Source organism: Sprattus sprattus, assembly GCF_963457725.1.
Source record: "Sprattus sprattus genome assembly, chromosome: 15".
Taxonomy (NCBI): Eukaryota; Metazoa; Chordata; class Actinopteri; order Clupeiformes; family Clupeidae; genus Sprattus; species Sprattus sprattus.
Window position 1 is genome coordinate 10,355,826 of NC_137913.1, and position 14,133 is coordinate 10,369,958.

A 14,133-nucleotide genomic window follows, 5' to 3' on the forward strand; every position below is an offset into this window, starting at 1 on the left:
GACCATAGACCAGTGATAGATAGACCAAAGGCCAGTGATAGATAGACCAAAGGCCAGTGATGGATAGACCACAGGCCAGTGATTATGTCTTTGTGTAATCGTACCGCTGTGGCCCTGAGCTGTACTGCTTTTGTAACATGCAGTACTGCATTGGCCTGGCTTAGTGGAATACTGTCTGTCATGCAGTGAGAGCAGAGGTTTGAACTGTGAGAGTAGAGGTTTGAACTGTGAGAGCAGAGGTTTGAACTGTGAGAGTAGAGGTTTGAACTGTGAGAGTAGAGGTTTGAACTGTGAGAGTAGAGGTTTGAACTGTGAGAGTAGAGGTTTGAACTGTGAGAGTAGAGGTTTGAACTGTGAGAGTAGAGGTTTGAACTGTGAGAGTAGAGGTTTGAACTGTGAGAGTAGAGGTTTGAACTGTGAGAGTAGAGGTTTGAACTGTGAGAGTAGAGGTTTGAACTGTGAGAGTAGAGGTTTGAACTGTGAGAGTAGAGGTTTGAACTGTGAGAGTAGAGGTTTGAACTGTGAGAGTAGAGGTTTGAACTGTGAGAGTAGAGGTTTGAACTGTGAGAGTAGAGGTTTGAACTGTGAGAGTAGAGGTTTGAACTGTGAGAGTAGAGATTTGAACTGTGAGAGTAGAGGTTTGAACTGTAGCTTTAGTTGATGTGAGAGAAGATCGCTTTATTGCCCCACTTTAATGCCCCAACGCAGTTCACCAAACAGAGTTCTGAATGTGGGTCAGTCCTGGGCTGAATGACCACTTACGAGCGGAACCAGTACAGAACTGCAGCGCAAACACACCCTCTAATGTCAGTGGATCATGGGTGTAGCCTGTCACTGATGTTACCCACTCAATCACTGTCTTTTGAACGCAGGTTTCTGATAGTTTTTTGGTGATGAGGGTGATCACAATCTCTGTGTTTGTGTGTGTGTGTGTGTGTGTGTGTGTGTGTGTGTGTGTGTGTGTGTGTGTGTGTGTGTAAATGTTTGGCTGCAGATCCACTCACTCCTGTTCGGTGCCCTGTGTGTGAGGAACCCAGTCGCCAGTCCGTCAGCTTTACCCAGCCTGGCATGTGCCAGTGACACCGAGGACGACGGCATAGAAGACAAGCAATGCACACGCACAACAGAGGAGTAACTCTCACACACACACACACACACACAGACACACACACATACACACACACACACTCACACACACACACACACACACACACACACACACACACACACACACACACACACACACACACACACACACACACACACACACACACACACACACACACACACACACACACACACACACACACAGCAAACCGCTCACAGTCACAAAGCACTCTGGGTTCGTGTTTTTAGTACCCAACTCAGATACAGCTTTTAAAACTGCTGAACAGATGTGTTAAGTTATTCCCTTTTTGCATGTCACTGTCAGTATATCTCTGCAGTGCCTCTTCACTACTTCTCTGAACTTGTGGGACGAGTGTATTTATTCCGGTGTATTCACACACACTTCACAAGAGGCCCTGGAGCTGTCAGTAAAAGGCATACTGTGAGATTCAGTTCAGGAGTTGTATAAGAACTCCTTTTGTGTGTGTGTGTGTGTGTGTGCGCACATATTTTCATGAACAGCTGTTGTATATGTTGTGTTCACTGAGAAACCGAGGAATGTGCACTTAAACATACACACTCAGCCATACCTAAACACACAAAGTGCAGACAGTCTGTCTGTCCGTGTGAGTCATCTCTGTTTCAAAACAAGACAGGGTGTGTGTTTGCAGGAATGGACCACCCTACTGGTCCCTGCATGCATGTGTAAGTGTGTGTGTGTATGGGTGTGTGTGTGTTGCCCAATTCCATTCTCCCATTTGTGATCCAATGGGAGCGCTGTGGGTGGAGTCCGTTCAAGGAAGGTATTTGGCAGCAATCATTCACACTTACACTCAAACACACACCTTACCGCAAACACGTGTACACGCCACAGCGCCATCAACCAAAAACCACAAGTGTTATGCTCACACACACACACACACACACACACACACACACACACACTTAGAGATTGTTTTCAAGAAGCGACACAAGTGTTTAATAAATACTAATATCTTTATTTAAATATACAGCATGAAAAACATATGTACAGAAATTGCATTGACGAATCTCACACATACCCTTTCTCCTATAGACACACTCGCACAATTTAGATTTGGATGTTTAAGAAAAGAGGAGGCCTGAGGTGGCTGGGCTGCAGAGCCCAAACCTACCCCCCGCCACAAGACTCGTTTGGAGACTAGTCTAGTCTGTGCCTGAGACTGCGTCTGCATGTCCCACCAGGCCAGGCCAAGCACGATGCATGGCACACGGTTACAGTTCTCCTGGGAATGCATGCAATCTGACCACTACGTCTTAGACTTCAGTGTTAAAGGGTGAAGCTATTCTATTTAAAAGCATGGAGTCTTGACTGATCTCTGTTCAGTCAGTCTACACTACCACAGCTGACTGGTTTCAGGGAGACACTCTTGTTGTCATAACCCAGTGTGTGTGTGTGTGTGTGTGTGTGTGTGAGAGAGAGAGAGAGATTGATGCGGATACCCACTGTGGCAGGAGAGGGATCGTACAGGTCGCTCACTGGTGTCAGATAAGGGACTGATTACTGGATCCTCAGCAGAGGACCAGGCTGGCGCTGTATGTGTGATTAACATGTACAGATTGAACGTCATTTGGTCTCGAAGAACTAGACATCAGTCTCAGCTTCTTTGTTTCTGGAAGCATGTGAAATAAAAAGCAGATGTCAAAGATGTTTAAAATATGTTCACCAAGTAAACAGTTGTTTTAAAAGAGGCTTGATTGACTTATGGCTCTGGCGTAGAGTGGTGTCTTAAAGGCACCCAGTGCAACTTTATGTAAACATTCAATGAAAAATAAACATTACATTTCTAGTCTTTTTTACATGTAGTAAGTTTCAATAACTCCATACCATTACATATCGACATTCAAGGAGCAAAGATGAGACGTCGTTGTGTGGTGAGAACTGATAGAAAATCGTAAACAACAACAATCGCCGGTGGGGAGAAGCCATTTTTCCATTGACTGGAAGCCTGCTTTATTTATTGTAGGTTACAAAATATAAAGAAAATGGCGGCGATTGTTGTTGTTATCGATTTTCTATCAGTTCTCACCACACAACGACGTCTCATCTTTGCTGCTTGAATGTCGGTATGTAATGGTATGGAGTTATTGAAACTTACTACGTGTAAAAAAGACTAGAAATGTAATGTTTATTTTTAAGCCTCGAAAGTTGCACTGGGTGCCTTTAATTAGGTGTGCGGTTGGAAAGTTTTAATTTGTTATGCAAAGGGCCGGTCAATGCTGTCGTTTCTGGCGCCTCGATTCTTGTGCGTGTTTCTGTATAGGGAATCGCAAGCGCTCAAGTGTGGCCACACCCGTTTCACAACACACACTTCCCCCGAGACTAATGACATCACAGGCCTGTGCAGTAACAGAGAGGCAAACACCATGCCCTCTACCCAGAATGCATCAGCAAGTATACAGGAAGTACAGCATGTATACAGGAAGTACAGTTAGTGCACCTCAGGGTTCCGTATCTGGGCATTCTAAAGCAGGTGAAGGGTTACTGATTAAGATTAGAATATATCAGGTGTCTCAGAGTTGATTGCTTGAGGAGCGGGATTTGCATCCTGTCATGTGTGGCCTACTAATGACCAGCCTTCTGACAGGTAGGTAAGTATGGCAGGTAAATACAACAATGCTCTCGTCCGCTGCATCAGTCAAGGCACAACTGAGCCCTCTTCTAAAATCACGGAACTCTCCTGTGAGGAACAGCAGTCATTCACGTTAAACACCCCTGGCCCCAACCCTAGAGTCCTGAGGAGACCCTGCCCAAGTAAGCCCCAGTGTTCCTGTCTGCTTGATCAAGTTAAGACACACAGGTAAAAAAAATCACCTCGTCAGAACCCCGCCACCCACTCGTGTCGTTCAAGGTTTTGGGTGGCTGAGATTAATGCCAGTGTGTAGGAAGAGATCCATTAAAAAAGGCACATTAACTTTCTGAGTGCAGAGTACTGTGTGTGTGCTTGTGTGTGTCTGTGTCTGTGTGCCTGTGTGTGTGTGTGTGTGTGCGTGCAACTGACTGGGTAGCAAATAGGGGAGCAGTTATACTTTACTTTTGGAAAGGACATACTTTTGGATGTTCTTATTGGCTAAGAGGAGACTGTAAACAGATACAGAGTATCTGTGATTGAATTACCCAGGGTGTAGCAAAAATAAAACTTTATTAAGTTATCTGAGTCATCATAACAGATTTACACGGTAAGCATTCACAGATGCTAGCATGTCTTTGTGCGTTAACTGTGTACACCTCAACAGACATTCACCAGGAAGGGGGAAAGAGTGAGGGAGAAGACAAAAATGCTCCATTGCATTAAAGTTACTCTTTTCATGTGCTACGGATGCCCCACACACACACACACACACACACACACACACACACACACACACACACTCTCTCTCTCTCTCTCTCTCTCTCTGTCCCTGTTTATGTTTCTGTCCCTCGCAAAAGAAGCAGACAGTCACAGCACTACATACTCAAGCACACACACACACACACACACCTTTCAAAGCATATGAGCCTCACCCACGCAGTGCTGGATGACAGGATGGAGGGATCACCCCACCCCGCCTGCCAAGACAAACACGGGGAGCTTCACTCGTCTCTTCTGACACCATAAATATTTTCTTACCAAAAGAACAAAAACAAAAGAGAGTGTAAAATTCTATTCCTTTCCCAACGAAAGAGCAGTATTACCTGGCCCTGGACCCTGAATGTCAGATTTCATTAACAACACTAGCAGGCCTTTAAAACTCTCCATCGATATAAAATATAAAATAAAAATCACCTAAGCCCATTTTTCAAAGAAACACACGTTCACTCACTCCCAATTTTTTCATGTCATTCTCTCGTCCTGTCCTCAGATGTCAGCCACCACGAGATGTGTTGGGCATCCTTGCTGTTGCCGTGGCGAGGCTTTTCCCTGGCATCAGGCAGTCCATGTCAAACGCATTACTGGACTGCCAGACAGGAGCGGATTTGGGGCTGCTTTCAACGTCTCTTCAGTGACTTGTGGGCCATTGTCAGGTCTTCCTCCTCTTCCTCGTCCATACCACCGTGGACAAGCAGGACAGTGATAGGTGGATGCTGCCCACACATAGTCCCAATCAACTCCTTTGGCAGCAATGTGTATGTGTGTGTCACAATCAGCTCATCTGGCAGCCTCATCTGGCAGCGCCACAGATCAAGGTGTGTGTGTGTGTGTTTTTTTTTTTTTTCAATCGCAAGAGAGTAAGCAAGTCAAGGCATTGCCGTTTTGTTTAGTCATATCTGAGGATATCTCCCTGTCAGCCCTCCACATTCTGTGTCCTCTGTTCCTTCATGCATAGATGCGTATCAACATGGCCGTCTCCATGGCGACTCCTCCCTCCCTCCAGACTGGGATTCTCCTCTGGCTCCTCCTTCATTTCTTAAAAACCTAAATTGAACTGAAGCTCAGTGGGTCTGTGGGCCGACCTCTGCCATCCTCACACTCTTACCCCCGACCAACCTCAGACCGACCCGCCTCTCTCTGCATCTCTCAGAGGTGAGACGAGAGTCACCAGACTGCAGGTGGGACCAGCTTTGGCAAGGGTTGGGCTGGGTTTGGGCCACAGGGATGACAGGGTGATGGCAGAGTGGTGCGGTGAGCTAAGGTGGGATGGGATGTGGACTGAGAAAAAGAGATGGAGGGTGTGCCGAAAACGATAGCATTACCAAAACAATGCGTGACCGAACGAGCCGACCAACAGTAGTCCCAGATCCTGCCTGCAGGAAACCAGTCGAATGGCCACAAGCCTGTCCAGCGTGGAGCCAGAGCCCAGAGGAAGCCGAGGGGTTAGTGTGGTTAGGACCGCCTGACCACCGCTAGTCTGTGTACTCCGCCACAATGGACAGCAACACCGTGATGTCATCTGGCTTCCCTCCTGTTGGAAACACACACACACACACACACACATAAAACAGAGGGTCAGAGTGAGAGAGACAATGCTAGGAAAGACTGCCATGCTCAGGAGGGCATCTACTTCATTCACGCCTGTCATTGTTCGACGGCCACTTTACGAGCCATGCTAAACAAACCGCTCCGAGATCCGATGGCTATCAGCAGACAAACAGAGGAATCATCAAGCGCTTCCACCTCGTGCTGCTGTCTGTTCCACTGCGACTCTCACGACATGCTCACAGACCCGGCCTTGTGAGTCATGGACCCACACCACAGAGTGAGTCACTAGGAGCAGTGGTTTTCCCCTTCACAAATTCCATGCGGAATGCCAACAAAAGACTGATTGTGTTGATGTTATTACCTCGGACATTCAGTCCGTTGTCACAGGCAAACTGTGCAAAGGGAGACATGTAGTTTGGGTCATAAGCCAGAACGTGGGCCTGTTCAGCGATGCTTTTCGCTGTCTGCTGGATGCTCTCGTAGTTGGTGTTCTGCAAAGACACACACACAAACACAAAAAGACGTTACTACATGTCAGTCAGACAAAATTAAGTCAATAAGACTAAATTCAGAACTGTGCTTTATGCTCACACAATCATAACAAAAACACTCAACACTTAGAAGAGTATATGACGCTGCACACACGCTCAGTACACTTAGAAGAGTATATGACGATGCAAACACACTCAGTGCACTTAGAAGAGTATATGACAATGCACACACTCAGTGCACTTAGAAGAGTATATGACAATACACACACACACACACACCTTGAGCTTCTTGAGTTCCTGCAGGATCATGTAGTCTGGCATGTTGTCGAAGAGGCCATCTGTGGCTGTGAGGATGATGTCACCAAGCTGGACGTCGAAGGACGAGCTGTCTGCAGCATCAGGACTGTGGAGCAAACACAGAGCAGACAGGCAACAACGTTAGCACTGAATAAGCACCGCGTTAGAACTGAATTAGCAACGCTGGTCTTAACGCAGAATGGTCTAAACACAGCATCCTCAGGACTGTTGACCAGACTTTAGCATTGATTTAGCACCGCGTTAGCTGGTCTTAACGCAGCATCTTTGAGACTGAAGCCCAGACTGAATAGCATTAGCATTACAGTGCCGTCTTTGGTGAGACTAAAGGCTTTGAGAGGGCAGTGCCAGTACCGTCATTAGTGGGATGAAAGGTGCTTGATGGCTTACCAGTCAAGAGGCACACACCTGGAGAGGTTCAACACATTTTCAGTCGTACGTAAATGTTGTTGACGGAATGAGGAATGGCTCCCCAGAGAAAATCTCTCCCGCTCACTTACAGACTCTCACACACACACACACACACACACAGGGGCGTAGCACCAGATTCTGGGCCCTATGCACAGTAGGTTCATAGGGCCCCCCCCCCCCCCAAAAAAAAGAGTGCCACGCCTCCTCCCCCCTGACGGTGAAACTTTGCAAATTGAAGGTAGTTAGGAAATGGCTTCCCTTCCTTGTCTTTTGCTGTAATTTTATTTGTTTTTATGTTGCTTGCCAGTCTGTGAACAATTGTGTCTCTCTCTTCATTAGTTAATTTCTCTGTCCATAGTGCTGGATCTTCTGGCATACACTCCCTGGCGCTGCTCTGACTACTTTCTGACCTCTCTTCATCCCTTTCACTTTTCTTAGAATCTTCTCTGCTATCACTTCCTTCACTTGTGTCATCCTCTACCACATTTTCTCCATCTTCCTGGACAGAACCCTCTACAAGCATGAAGCATCTGATAGATATTACTGTAACATGCAATTCCAATGTAGCCTAATTTGTGTGACTGAACATGTTTAAAGGTAGAGTATGGGATGTTTTCCTGGAACACTTTTTACTATATTGCTTAAAATCCCCTTCACACCCTGATTGCAACAAAAAAAAGTCACCTTTGGATGGAACAGCCTGTGTTGCTATTTGCTAAACACATTAAGCCTACAGTATAAATAGCTACAATTATGTACTTTCATTTGAAACTGCTCACCTTGCCTCAAGACCACAGTGTCAGAGGATGAGGGGTCTGCATCACTAGCTGCTTCTGAAACTGAGTGCCATGTTTCACAAGTTAACTTTGCTAGCCAACTAATTTGACAGCCTAACCTTATGAACTTATTGAGCCTAGACTAGCCCTACTTAAAGGCTATTAGCCTAATTATGTTATGGCCTAACAAATATTAATTTAGCCAAATGTTCTAATTAGTTTAGACCTACTATTGCAATGGTGTGGTAGGCTATGCATAAAAATGAAAGAATACCCGCACACTGTTGCTGCAGCTCCCGTGTATTTTATTGGCACAACGTTTCGACCATTGTTGGTCTTCGTCAGGTGTTCGTCAGGTGTCAGCAGCAACAGTGTGGGTATTCTTTCATTTTTACGGATCTCTTTTTAACCTGCACCTGGATTGGATGTGCGTGCAACACACTCTGCAACTGTGGTAGGCTATGCAAACAAACATGTATTTAGAGTTTACCTCAGATTACAGATAGGGCACGTTATTTCTAATTTTGTGTTATGCCGTTTTTAGCAATGACAATCGCGGTGGTATTGATTCGTTTTATTACCACATCATGAGTTCATTTAATAGGGTGTTTGCTTTCACATTCGGGCTCACCTTTCTTAGGAAAGAAGTCTGTTAGTAGTCGCTTTCCCTCGTCTCTTTTTCTCTCTCTTGCCTGCCTTTCTTTTCTGAAACCCGGATTTAACGTTCTTGGACATCTTCAATGCGCACCGTTGCCTCAGCCGAATGAACGTTAACATTCGTCAAATGCGCCTATAGGTAAAAAGCCCACTGAAGGCGGACTAAACCATTTTGTGCGTGAGCCGGGGGGGTGAGGGTCTCCAGACATTATATGTAGACTAGGACACACAATTCAATCCATCATTCAACCAATTTATTTACCCAAAAGATTAAAATTATATTAGTTAGCAAGAAAATTTGGACCTTTAAATGATATTAATATTTAAAGGAAAAATAAAATTCCACACTCCTCAAGGGCCCTCCCCCACATGGGGCCCTGGTAACTCAGTCCCCTTTATCCCCCCCCTACGACGCCACTGCACACACACACACACACATTTCAGACGGCTGCTTCTAGCACCGATCTCAAACACTTTTACACACACCAGTCAGGAGAGCAGCATTGTTCCGCCTGTCTCCCCGATCTAGTGGTTATCAGAGCCGTGAATAGCCGCGTCTAAAAGGATCTGATGTCCTCCCCACCCTCACACCCCCCGCCTCCAGCGCACTGGAACCAGATTGCGATCGCATTAAATCTCCACGTCAGTCTGTGTCTGTGGGCTGCCTCCTTCCTCCAGTCTTGTGCCTCGTGCCAGGGCCCTAGCAGGAGGTCTGCCCCAGTCACTGGGCTTAATCTCTGCTCCAGCCCCCTCCTCCCTGCACTACTGGGCTGTGTGTATGTGTGTGTGACAGAAATCCTGAATTCAGCCTCCATATGGCCGAGCTCTTCTCCTCGCTGTGCCGGTGCAGTTTCATCAGTCGTGCACCTTGTGTGAGCCTGCTGTTTGAGATGAAACGCATGAAGGAGACCATCACCAGAGACAGCAGGTTTGTGTACACGATTGAACAGATCCTTCTGTCACTTACTCAGGACTCCTTCAGTGGTTTACCAACCAACACTACAATTATTGTGCTGTCCCCTGCTGCCGTTTTTACCCCCGCAAACGCACTACGCTCCGTCAACCCAGGCCTGAGCTTTCAGATGAGAGATGGGCGGAGGAATGTTCCTGCTCGTGTTTTGTGGAGCTCTGTGTACAGGAGCACTGTGCCGTGACAGCAGGAGGTGAAGAGAGCGCGGAGGCGCAGGGAGGAGTCACAGGAGGAGGTGAAGAGAGCACGGAGACGAGGGGAGGGGTGACTGGAGGAGGTGAAGAGAGTGCCGAGACACAAGGAGGGGTGACAGGAGGAGGTGAAGAGAGTGCGGAGGCGCAGAGACGCGGTGACAGCAGGTGAAGAGAGCACGGAGACACGGGGAGGGGTGACAGGAGGAGGTGAAGAGAGCGCAGAGACACGGGGAGGGGTGACTGCAGGAGGTGAAGAGAGTGCGGAGGCGCAGAGACGCGGTGACAGCAGGAGGTGAAGAGGGCGCGGAGACACGGGAGGGGTGACAGGAGGAGGTGAAGAGAGCGCAGAGGCGAAGGGAGGGGTGACAGGAGGAGGTGAAGAGAGCGCGGAGACGCAGAGACGCAGAGACGCAGGGTGCTGGTGTGCATCAGCTCAGCTCCAGACAGACCAGTCAGGTAAACAAACGGAGGTAGGAATGAGGTTCTGCTGCACTGTTCAATTTAATTACAGTGCAGTCACAGCCGACTGCTCAGAGCGCCTGTGTGCGGGCCTACATCGTGTTTACAGAGTTTACCTAGCGAGCGCAGTGTTTATGCGTGGGGATAACTATAGGAACATTGTGCAGTCTGAAGAATGACTGGCAACCAAGTCAAACAAATACAAAACCAGCAAAGGCTGCTAAAGGCATTCATCGGCCTCATTACGCATATGACATTCACCATGGCAACGCAATCACAATAAACTCAAAGACTGGCAGGAACAACCAGCAGTCCTCTCACACAGGAACACACTCCTGCAGTGATTCCACAGAGCGTTTGCCTCGTGTGTGTGTGTGTGTGTGTGTGTGTGTGTGTGTGTGTGTGTGGGTCCGTCTCAGGTTTACACCAGTGTAAAGAGAGCCCCCCCCCCTCTCCCTAAAACCCAATACTGGCATTAATGGAAGCAGCCCGGGTTCCCGGCGAGGTTAAGCAGCTCCTGTGAGCAGCGGGTCCTGCCTGCTCTGTGACACAGACCCCCAGAGAGACAGAGGAAGAAAGGAAGAGAGAGAGAGAGAGGGAGAGAGAGAGAAAGAGGGAGAGAGATGGAGAGAGAAAGATGGAGAGACGTGAAGCAGCTCCTGCCTGCTCCGTGACACAGGCCCCCAGAGAGACAGAGGGAGAAAGGGAGAGATGAGAGAGAGAGGAAGAGAGAGAGAGAGAGAGAGAAAGAGGGAGATAGAGGGAGAGAGGTAAAGCAGCTCCTGTGAGCAGCGGGTCCTGCCTGCTCTGTGACACAGACCCCCAGAGAGACAGAGGGAGAAAGAGAGAAAGGGAGAGAGAGAGGGAGAGAGATGGAGAGAGAGAGAGAGAGAAAGAGAGAGATAGAGGGAGAGAGGTGAAGCAGCTCCTGTGAGCAGCGGGTCCTGCCTGCTCTGTGACACAGACCCCCAGAGAGGGCTGCCGCGGTGCAGAGTCGGGTCCCTGAGAGGAAGAAGCGGCTCGGTGTTGCCGTGGGTCGTGCTTGGAGCTGGTTGGTGTCAGGTTGAGTTCCTGGAAGGCTGCCGGGCCAGCCAGGACTATAGGGGGTAGAACGTTCTCATGTCACATGTGGCCGAGTTTCCAGGGCACGCGAGTTTCCAGGGCACGCCCTCGGGCTCCGAGTTCAAAGGAAAGGAGAGACGACAGGCTTTCTGCACTATGCCCTGAGCAGGCGGAAAACACAGCGGGACCGACCGGGGAGTGTGTGTCTGCACACCAGTCAGACTCACACAAGTGTAACACACAAAACTAAAATCATACAAATATTAAACACAACTGAATGTGCTGCAACAGAGTCTGGGATAATGGAGTCTGAGAAAGTGTGGATTTTTCTCCTCTGTCTCATCAGGTGTCTGTGCTGATGTCGTGGGTGTGGTGCGGCCTGGTGTCAGTATTGGGCCTCTGTTGGTCAGTGGTGGTGTGGTACACTGCGGTGCGGTACAGTGCGGTTTGGGCTGGTGTAGGACCGGTGTTCTCTTCTAGTCCTTCATGGGCCGCTGCTTCAACAGTGCCCTATCGTGGTGACGCACTCTCCCTCACCTTTGCACCGACCGGCTCAGACTTTCATTTCAACATCACCGGGGTCACAGCCAAGCCTCTGTGCAGGCCCTCACACCACCACAAGCACTGGGCCAGCACACATGAGAGGACTCACAATAATCACTCTCCAGATTCAATATATGCACTCGCACACACACACAGGCACACGCACACACACACAACTAGGATTGGCTGACAAGGCAAAGGCCCCCTGGTCCGCCCAATGTGGGATTAAACTTTGTACACTTACAGAGAACAGCCAACTTTCAGACTCTTCTGCTGATATATAATCTTTCTCTCTCACACACACGCACACACACACTCTCACACACACTCTCATGCACACTCTCTCTGAGAGCAACTGGCACGCATCAGCAGCGAGGAACGGCGGCACGTGGCCACAGCTGCCCCCTTCTCGCCTGTGACATCAGAATCGCACGCAGAGTGTTCTAATTCTGATCAGGCATTCTTGGCGGCCAGCCGAGACGGAGGCGCATGACTGGCTGGGAAACAACCTCCCCCAGTGCACATTTCACTCAGAAGTCACAGAGGACACGCGTTCACATTACCACTCGCCCTCGCCCTGCTCGCCTCAGGCTGAACTCCTTCTGAAACCGCTTCCACCTGGCCTGCTTCGACACGAGGAGGAAGTCAGCCTGAGTTTAGGCCCAAAGAGCTTCAGCCTGAGTTTAGGCCCTAAGAGCTTCAGCCTGAGTTAAGGCCCTAAGAGCTTCAGCCTGAGTTAAGGCCCAAAGAGCTTCAGCCTGAGTTAAGGCCCAAAGAGCTTCAGCCTGAGTTAAGGCCCAAAGAGCTTCAGCCTGAGTTAAGGCCCAAAGAGCTTCAGCCTGAGTTAAGGCCCTAAGAGCTTCAGCCTGAGTTAAGGCCCTGAGAGCTTCAGCCTGAGTTAAGGCCCTAAGAGCTTCAGCCTGAGTTAAGGCCCTGAGAGCTTCAGCCTGAGTTTAGGCCCTGACCTAAGAGCTTCAGCCTGAGTTAAGGCCCTGAGAGCCTCAGCCTGAGTTAAGGCCCTAAGAGCTTCAGCTTTAGCCCTAACCTAATGAAGGCCTTTAGAGCGTTAGTCTGAGTTAAGGCCCAGACCTCTTGACGGGCCTGGTAAGGTGTGATGAACATGGTGATCTACATGGTGATCTACACCAGGACCGGGTCAAAGAGTGCATGGACAGACCTGCACAGATGGACAGAGGACGGATTACAGGGCAGCAGAGTTTCATGCAAACCCTTGAATATTATTAAATATATAGAGAGATTTGAGAAGTCGTGACACACACGCACTCAAAAACACACACACACACACACACACACGCTGTAACTCAGCGATATAATACCACCACTGACCCCATTTCCCTCCTACTGGACACAGAGCACACTGAGCTAAACACTCCACCTTCACAGAGGGAGGCTAATCCCGCTGTTCTGCTTTCTTCTGTGTGCGTGTGTGCGTGTGTGTGTGTGTGTGTGTGTGTGTGTGTGTGTGTGTGTGTGTGACAGTGACTGACCTGTCGCTGAGCACATTGCCCACTGCCTCGGGCGGTGCGATGGACAGCTGGAAGGGCGTGTTGAAGTAGTGCTGCTGCTCGTCCGAGCGGTGCACCACCTCCCCCCCGCGCACCACCAGGAAACCGGAGTCGCCCAGGTTGGCCGTGTGCAGCCGGTGGCTGTGCCGGTCAAGCACCACGATACACGCCGTGCTGCTGCCTACAGGGGGGGAGATGGGACAATCAGTGTTTTTTTTAAAACATAACAGAGCCTAAAAGCATCTTCACAGAGGTCCAGTCCTAACGCTAATAAAAACGAACTACACGAGTAGCCATTCATATAAGGGTGAACTAAGATGGACCATGATGGAAGGCATCTATAGGCAGTAGTTATGAAACGGTGCGCTGGTTTATTAAAAACATCCTTCAAAGCAGGCTAGCCCTTTTCCAATGGAGGACAAGTACAGTTCCATAACAAGTGCTCTAGTGCCAGAATGACGCAGAGAGAAAGGGAGGGAGAGAGAGAGAGAGGTGTCAGAATCACATGGGCAGGAGAGAAAGTCAGACGGGACAAGAAACAAGGGAGACAGACAGATAGATATAAGAGGGTCAACACACACGCTGAAACACACTGAGAGAGAGAGAGAGAGAGAGAGAGAAGGACAGACAGGTCGAGGTCAACATGGATGGAAAGAGGTAGAGACACGGGGAGAGGGAAAGA

General features: G+C 48.8%; 1 protein-coding gene across 1 annotated transcript in view; it reads right to left on the reverse strand.

Moving 5' to 3' along the window:
• Window positions 1-4,272: 4,272 nt before the first annotated feature.
• Window positions 4,273-14,133, reverse strand: part of pptc7a (protein phosphatase targeting COQ7 a) — a 17,750-nt gene continuing 7,889 nt past the window's right edge. Inside the window, exons 3-6 of the mRNA XM_080852853.1 lie at window positions 13,434-13,632; window positions 6,818-6,941; window positions 6,409-6,538; window positions 4,273-6,030 (exon numbers count right to left, since the gene is read on the reverse strand). Coding sequence (XP_080708979.1) covers window positions 5,972-6,030; window positions 6,409-6,538; window positions 6,818-6,941; window positions 13,434-13,632 — 512 coding nt within the window. The 3' untranslated portion in view covers window positions 4,273-5,971. The remainder of the gene's footprint in view (window positions 6,031-6,408; window positions 6,539-6,817; window positions 6,942-13,433; window positions 13,633-14,133) is intronic.